General features: G+C 44.1%; 1 protein-coding gene across 1 annotated transcript in view; it reads right to left on the minus strand.

The window, feature by feature from the left end:
- Window positions 1–8,215, minus strand: part of trioa (trio Rho guanine nucleotide exchange factor a) — a 68,797-nt gene that overhangs the window by 5,905 nt on the left and 54,677 nt on the right. The window contains exons 38-54 of the mRNA XM_035680950.1: window positions 8,170–8,215; window positions 7,921–8,028; window positions 7,496–7,689; window positions 7,224–7,394; window positions 4,111–4,206; window positions 3,631–3,779; window positions 3,485–3,551; window positions 3,161–3,264; window positions 2,995–3,064; window positions 2,813–2,902; window positions 2,620–2,712; window positions 2,364–2,414; window positions 2,193–2,270; window positions 1,850–2,041; window positions 1,373–1,553; window positions 1,010–1,276; window positions 411–916 (exon numbers count right to left, since the gene is read on the minus strand). The exon at window positions 8,170–8,215 is cut by the window's right edge and continues 210 nt beyond it. Of these exons, the coding sequence (XP_035536843.1) occupies window positions 411–916; window positions 1,010–1,276; window positions 1,373–1,553; window positions 1,850–2,041; window positions 2,193–2,270; window positions 2,364–2,414; window positions 2,620–2,712; window positions 2,813–2,902; window positions 2,995–3,064; window positions 3,161–3,264; window positions 3,485–3,551; window positions 3,631–3,779; window positions 4,111–4,206; window positions 7,224–7,394; window positions 7,496–7,689; window positions 7,921–8,028; window positions 8,170–8,215 (2,463 nt within the window). The remainder of the gene's footprint in view (window positions 1–410; window positions 917–1,009; window positions 1,277–1,372; window positions 1,554–1,849; window positions 2,042–2,192; window positions 2,271–2,363; window positions 2,415–2,619; window positions 2,713–2,812; window positions 2,903–2,994; window positions 3,065–3,160; window positions 3,265–3,484; window positions 3,552–3,630; window positions 3,780–4,110; window positions 4,207–7,223; window positions 7,395–7,495; window positions 7,690–7,920; window positions 8,029–8,169) is intronic.

The following is an 8,215-nucleotide window of genomic DNA, read 5'->3' on the forward strand; positions in this document are numbered from 1 at the left end:
GTCAGAGGTTAGTTGCAGGAAAAGTACATTTCAGTAACCATGAAGACAGCAGGAGGTGAAGGACGGCCAAGAGAAAGTCAGGTGTTAGTATAAGCTTTGTCAGAGTTAAGAAATCTAGAGACAGCCTTGAAAGGAAATCACTGAAGAGCTGATTGAGGTCCACTAGAGAGATTTTGAACCTGAAAACACGTAGACACTGGAAACTTGTGCTAGAGTTTGCCTTCAAAGATAGTCTAAAGCTAGAGAAGATGATGTTGAAGGGCAGTGAAGGTTGTCAGAGATGTGTAGTAGGGACAGATTAGTAGAGCTGCTGCAGCAGGACAGGAGACAGCAGGCAGACCAGACAGACCAGGCCTCCCTCTACCTCGGTGTTAGTTGGTGCAACACTGGGCAGCAGGTAGTAGTCTTACCCCGTTACTCTGGGTGGACTGGATGGACTGCTCACTGGCCGATGAGCACGTACTCATGCGGTCGGCTTCCTTGCTGTGCGTGGAGTGTCTGTGGGTTTGGCCAGATCCAGAGCCAGTCTGGATCTGGTTTGAGTTCTGACGAACTGGAGACTCTCCTGCCTCCCCCGGGAAGGTGAACGAGCCAGGCCGGCTGGCTGGAGAGCCCGGCATGGAGCTCCAAAATCCAGATCCGGACTTTTGACCAGGGCTGGGAGGGGGAGGAGGCAGGCCGTCCTTGCCAAAGGCAGGAGTGGCCAGGGGTGGGGCCATGGGAGACACGGCTCCTGGCCTTGGTTTGGAAGTGGGTGTAGAGGGCAGGGGCCCAACCGTGGCATGGGGAATAGGGGCTACAGCACTGGTAGGAGTGGGGGTCTGTGCTTGGTCCTCTGGGGTCTGGATGGGGCGCTTGCCCTGTGGGCTACCCCCTGGTGGATGTAGGGGAGGAGGGACAGGACAAGGGGACGAACCTGGATCATAAGTGAGCACAACTCACACCTCAGTCATCTTTCATTTTGCCATACAAAATAAATTTCACAAATATAGACGGAGATGTTCCATACCTGACATCTTGTTGGGGCCGTCGGGGTCAGCCCCAGGGTGGTGGCGTAAGGGCTGGGGTAAGCGGGAGGGCTGGGGGATTCTGGAGGGTCGACGAGAGCCACCCTGAGGCCCTGAAGGGATGGCGCTACCCTGGGAGCTTCCACCTCCGACTCCAGGAGGCGCACTGGACCCACTGCTGCCTCCAGCTGGAGCTCCAATGCTTGGCCCACATGACCCACCGCTCGCCCCCACATGGTTCCTCTGATACTCTATTGGTGAGGTCAGAGCTGTGATAAGGTATAAAAGAGACAAGGGTCAGCAAACAGTTCTTCTTTAAAACTTAATCTCTGTGTGTGTGTGTGTGTGTGTGTGTGTTGGCCTACCATTGAGGAAGTTGCGTTGGCTCTCGAGTATCTGGCTGATCTGAAGGGTCCAAACCTCGCGCACCCCTGGGTGGGAGGAGTGAAGCACAAAGGACTCCATGGTGCCGTTGGTCAACCGAGAAGTGAGAATGAACTTACAGGGATCTCCTTCTACATTCTCCTCTAGACCCAAACAGCTTACCTACAGAGTGCGGGAGGAAACAAAAGAGATGGAGGCAAATCCTTAATTCAACAGTGAGCTTTAATTATTGTATACATTTACTAACTACAAAAAAATGTGTCTGATAACCAGATGACTACATCTTCAAAATAAAGTCTCCCATGAAAAGCAGTGGAGGTTCTGTCTTGTGACTTTGAAGTGTCCTATCCAAACAATTCTAAAACATTTTGAACAGTATATCTACATCTGTAAACCTGACACCTATTGATACTGATCATGTAATGTGCACTTTCTTGCCCCTGTTGTATGTCTGTTACCTTGATGCTGTTCTTGTAGAGGAAACCTGGCAAGGAGAAACCTTTCTTTTTATCAAGGGGCTCGCTAAAGATGACCAGCTGTTCAAAGAGGAAGACTCTCCTCTCCTTCATCCGGCCAAGCAGACCGCCCTCTGGGTCAGAGACCATGAACGTGTCCTGCAGCAAAAGGCGGCCCTGAGCCACGATCTTCCCCTGGAGAGGGAGATGAACAAGATGGAAATGGGAAAAGCAGGTGTAGAAAGAAAGACGGCAAGAAAGTTTTGTTAGGCAACAGGCTGGGAAGAATGCGTTGTGTTGTTGAGTATAACATTGCTTTCATTCATAACTTAATGTGATTTCTTACATCAAATCCCTGAAGCCGGCCGACATTCATCATATCATTACATCTTTTTGGCACGATGCACATGACCTCCACTGCTTTCTGTAAGTCACAAATGACCAAAAGGTTGATGGGATTGCTGAACAAGTTTGACTTTTTTTTAAGATATTAAGAAGCGCTATCTCATTATCTTACCTCCAGCTCCATAGACTCTAGCCCAGCCTTCTTAGAGTGTTTCAGGAAATCCTAAAACAGAAAAATTTATTTGTAAGAAAATATAAACTCAACATTTTACACCTAAATATCAGAGTAGATTATACGTAGCAGAGATGTGCATTTATATACAGCAGATGACATAATGTGTAATAATATTGATAACAAGACCAATTAAAGGGGAGCATAAGCAGCAGCTAAAGCTCTGGCGCCCTCTGCTGTATTGCAGCAGACCAACCTTGAGCAGCAGCTGGTACTTCATGATCCTCTGGACTGGCTTGATGAGCAGGTCAGAGATCTGTAGCCTGTGTCCCAGCCGCTGCTTTAGGTCCTACAAAGCCAAAAGTCAGAGGTTATTTGAGAGGCTGATAGCTTCATTAATGGTTTGCAGGATCTGATGTGTCTCAGAGGATAAAATAATGGGCTCATACCTCGAAGTAGGTGTCGATGTACTCTGAGACTATGTGCTCTGACTTGGGCTTGTTTTGACAGTACACTACATACATGTTTAGTCTCCGTTCCTGGGTACAAAAAGCACACACAATTACAACATGACCAAATGTAGAGAAGCATGTGCAAATGAAGCTAAGTTGGAAATTCACTGTGGACAAACCTGTTTGAGAAAGAGCAGCGCCAGTCTGTCAGGGTCCTCCAAACATTTCTCCAGCTCTCCAAGAAAGAAACTAAACAAGACAGAAAGGAGAGATGGAAGTAAGCTACAGTACCAGTAAATATGAACAGGGGAAGCCATGTATTCTCTGTATGTGTGCCTCACTTACTCTTTGTGCCAGTCAAAGATCTGGTGGATGTTGCCAAACACGATTTTGTCTTTTCCCTTCATATCATCAGGGACACCCTCCTCCTTCATCCGGCTCATGTAGCCCTTATGGTGGAGACACACATTAACACAAATTTACACCAGGGAGCCTGGAAAGTTCAGCAAATTAATTCTAATAGGCGAGTGACATTTTAAAATTCTACTTAGACTGGTTTCCTAACAGCTTATTATTCTGTTGTTTTTGTGGTAGGTCAAGCAAACTTTCAGTGTCAGATCTATTAGATAATGTACAACTAATTAAGCAGCTGATAAAGCATCAACTCACCTCCACCACCAGGCCGAGGTCTCTAACATAATCTCTCTCCGTCTCAACCAACTCCAGCAGAATGTAACTACAGTAAGGAAAAAACAAACAATGAGGGACAGTCTCAAAGAAATCCCACAACGTTTTGAGGAAGGAAGCAAACGTACTGTCTTTTCTTCAGGATGCTGGTCCTGCGTTCGTCCATCTCTTCAATGGGGGAGGAGGAGGAGAGGAGGGAGTTGTCAGAGGGGTTGAAGGAGGGAGAACTGCTGTCTCCCTGTTCTACTGACAGTGAGCTGGGTCTGTCCTCCAAAGCCTGCACAGGGAGAAACAGGAGGTAAATAGTGTGAAACAGAGCATAAAAGATTTGTCTGTGTAAGGGGAAGAGCAGCATGAATATAAATTAAACAGCTTGCTTTGGCAGTTAATCAAGCCAACTCATATAAAGTGACATTCAGCATCTTCAGGCAGTTGGTGCCATAATCCACATGCTGGTTTCTCACCGGAGTTGAACACTTTCAAAATAACATTTCAAAGGTTTTAATTAACTGCAATGAATACCTCCACTGAGTTGATGTAAGACAACTTTTATTGATAAAAAAACAGCCATTTAAAATAATGTACGAGGTGATATGTCATTATCCTACCATCTTGCTTTTGACCAGCTCCTCAATGGCGCTCACCAACTCAGCGGCACTGGGCGTCTCTGAACTGGATGGACGGACCGACAGACGAGAAGAGGTCTGGGGAAAAATGGAGAGATGAGAGGATTGATAGAGAAAAAAAAAGAGCATTAGAACCTGATGATACATAAAGCTCTTTCTGCTCTAAACTCTAAATATGGTGTCAATGCAACTCTTCCTACTGAGAGAATAGTGGCGTTTAAAGTAACCAGACTATAGTTTTACTTTATCCGATCTAATAACGGCTGTTTAAAAACAGCCATCATCACTAGAACAGACAATAAATGTTTTTATTATCTGTTTTATGTGAAAACTTCAAGGCTCACTGAACCGAGGAATGTGAACCTGCATTCATTAGGACGGAATCGTCCATAAATGTATAGCAAACAAAATAGGTTAATATTATTTTATGGTTAAAGGTCATGCTTTGGTTAAGTATAAATTCAAGATTAGCTTTAGTTTAGCGTATTTCTTTATTAGTTTTCTCATTGTGAATGTTTTATTTTAGTTATTTGAGTGAGAATGACTTAGTGAAAATGTTTGTTAAATGTTCAATGCTGTAATCTCAGTAGCGATCCAAAAAGATGTTTCCACAAGTGAAACCCCAGTGCTAGGAGTCTATATCTGAAGGTTCAAAGAAAGTGAGAGGGAAAAGTATATGAAATTTAAGATAAAACTGTCAATGAAAAGGCAAAAACATGAGGCTGAAAGTAGAGGTGACCAAAATGAAGATATGGAAAAAAAAGTGAAAAGTCAGAAAATGGTGATGGGGAGAAGGGAGAAGGTTGAAGGTTGGGGAAAAAAAGTAATGTTTGAACGGAAGATGTTTCCGTTGCTTCCTTGGTTGATGATGAACAGCCTTTGAAATAAAGAAAGGATGCTAACAGAGCGAGAATGAAAGAAGGTATATGTATGTATGTATGTATGTATGTATATATAGTTGAGGAGACTCTCACCCTTGCTGTGCTGTGCTTCAAGACTTTCCCCAATTAGGTTTTCTGGGTGAGGCTGTGTGCCCTTCTGGCCTCGCCAGCATTTAGAGATGCCAATTACTCGCATGGGTAATGAGGTTAACGCACAGAGGGTAAAAGGGAGATGAGAACGAGCGGGCAGGGCGGGTGAGGGAGGGGGTTGGAGGATGATGGCAACAGGGGGGACTTTTGAATTTTCACCTCAGTGTGGGGTCATATTTAGATTATTATCCAGGTGGGCTGACAGGGAATCTTACAGACTTTCCACTTTGCATTCATATTGACATCTACTTGTTTCTTTTAGACCTCACTTAGCCACCAGCCTATAAATGGTAAACATGCAGGAAAAAAGCTTTCTGTCCTGTGTTATTCCAACAGAATTCCAAAATTAAAGATTTCCTTGAAAGGTACACAAGTTGACACATATTAGGCATTAAAGCTTTCTGATCTCCGTTCAGAGTAAAGAGCTACATGCATCCATCTTTATCTAAATGTTCCCGTCGTTCCCTTGCTCATCTGCCAGGCGACTCTGCATTACAGTGGTGTGTTGTAGAAACAGGGCAGAAAGTACAAGTCAAAATGAGTGAAACTAAAAAAGAAGGAAGGAAAATATTCTGCACTAAGGAAATTCAGGAATGTTTAAGAGTTAAGAAAAATACAAAAGTTAGGAAGAGTGACTTTTAGGGGACAGAGAAAGGTGTGTTTTAAAAAGAAGAAAGTTAAGTCTAAAAAAAGCCGCGAGCTTCATTTTCTTTAAATCTATAAACTGTTTTAGAAACCAAAGGAAAAGGCTCTAGCAAGTAGCATTTAAAGCTGAAGAGTGGGGGAAAAAAAGAGATTTGAAGAACTGACTGAGGTAATAAACAGAGGGGGGAAGAGCGGGGCATTTCAGATGGAGAGGTATGGAAACTGAGACAAAGCAAAGACAGGACATAAATCAAGGTAATGCTACAGCATGGCAAACAGCAAACGATACAACCAGGAAACAAAACAAAAGAGAAACAGAAATTAGTGTCAGAGGAGTCTCCGCTTTAGTTGAGAAAGAAACTTGGAGTGCCTGAAACTTTTCATTGCTTTCTGCTTTAGAAGAGAGGGGAGAATATGATGCAACATGCCAAGATAAAATGTTATGCATAACAGAAACTAAGGAGTCACTTAAAACCGTGTCAGGAAATGCCCTTTTTTTGGGGAAAGTGGGAGACTGAAATGAGCGAAAATGTAATCTACGCAAACTAAAAATAATAACAGCAATGAGAAGAAAGAGAACCTGTATACGAAGTCTTCATGATGATCATAGTGCTTATATTAGCTGAAGTTGATAACCTGTTCCTGTGTCTCAAAAAATATACTTGATGTATGGTCTAATGGAAACGAAGCCTTGCTGTATACTCTTGGACCAAATGCGATTTAATTTCAGTCACTGATTTGATAAGAATTCCTGCTCATTAGAACAGCTTAAAAGCTGTTAAAGCTGCCTCCACTGTTGACTTTTGGCACATTTTCTTGTACAAAGCATGTACTATTCAGCTGCTATTATTGTCCAATTTCATTATTTTACTTCCTCATTAAAACAAGAAAGAGAAAATGCACTAATGAAGAGCTTCTTAAGTTGACGGTATGATCAAAGTTGGCTATAGCACAGAAGACACTGCGCACACCCCAACATCTTGTGTATTTAAAGAACTGGGGATAATAATAGTGAAAATACTGTATAATGGCCAAAAACACTAACGTTCATCATCATCTTAGATTAAAAATTGCCCAAACAAATTCATTATCAGTTAACTGTACTGTAGACTTTAGGACCACAAAAACACAACACTACAAGCTATGTCGATGTCTCTTATAGCATCTAGGCTAATATTGCTATATATAGATTCTTCCAGCCTTAATTCCAAAAAGGAAGAAATAACCTGTGTCCTTCGTAGACATTTAAAGAATACTTGAAGCAACTTTGTAGCCCCAGAAAATGTTAAAAGCCAAAGGTGAATTCAGTTTGTGTCCTGGTCCCAATGTCCCCTCTGACTCCTCTGCTTGTCCTATTCATCATCTGCCTGCCCCCTCCCTCCTGACCCCTCTGTTCTGTGACAGCCTCCCTCTCCTCACCTTGTCATCCTGTGAGTCTGGCTGCAGCAGGCTGTGCTGCTGGATGGCCATAGGTGGAGGCAGAGGCACAGAGTCAGCGCCTTCCTCGCCCTCCTCCTCTCCGCAACTCTGCATGCCCGAAGAACTGGACTTGGACAATGTGCCACTGGACAAGCCCTCGTTACGAACCCTCTGCAAAAACACACACGGATGGCAAAGAGGACATTACATCACAATCCTTTACAGGACTGCTACATGGAGAGGGGACACCAGGGTATCATGTGTCCACCCACCTCCTCCACGGTCTCATCCTGAGGTGTAGCGGCGCTGTCGTCTGAGTCTTTCTGGGACCCCATTGGCATCTCCCCACTCTTTCTCACCTCGCGGCTCTTCTTGTGCTTGTGGGCCAGCTTTTTCACATGGCCATCTGCCTTCCCGCTGCTTAGCCGACGCACTGGGCTGGTGAGCCACTTCCGCAGGGTGTTACCTAGGAAACAAACCAAACACACAAAACCCTTTTATTTAAAATACTTTTTCATGTAGAACACAGAGTATAGTCGGCCCAATACTTGGTGCCATAATGTGATATTTCTAGTTAGAAACCGCACTAGAACGCCAAGAGACTCAAGAGACACCATTCTGATTCTGAAATGGTTGAGAATGTTTATGGGATTTCATAGAGCAGACACAACAGATAGCAAGGCACAGGTGACCCTACCTGGTCGTTTAGGCCCTGGCGAACTGTGGGAGCTGATGCCGTGACCCGGCTGCAGCGTAGCGGACGACCCTGGCATGATGGAGTCATTGCTGCACACTGACAGAGTGTCTGTGGAAGAGTGATGTACAAACTTATACAAATAATCGAAATAGACTTTTATTTCAAGCCCAGTATGTAAAAGTTCTTAAAAACACAGAACAAAGTATCCTCTCCTCCATCAAAACTGACCATTCACACCACATGCTTTACCTTTGTGGTTGAAGATGCCCTCCATCTCCATGGAGGACCTGGAGTG

Source organism: Morone saxatilis, unplaced genomic scaffold, assembly GCF_004916995.1.
Source record: "Morone saxatilis isolate NCDOM2014 unplaced genomic scaffold, NCSU_SB_2.0 Contig9, whole genome shotgun sequence".
Classification (NCBI taxonomy): domain Eukaryota; kingdom Metazoa; phylum Chordata; class Actinopteri; family Moronidae; genus Morone; species Morone saxatilis.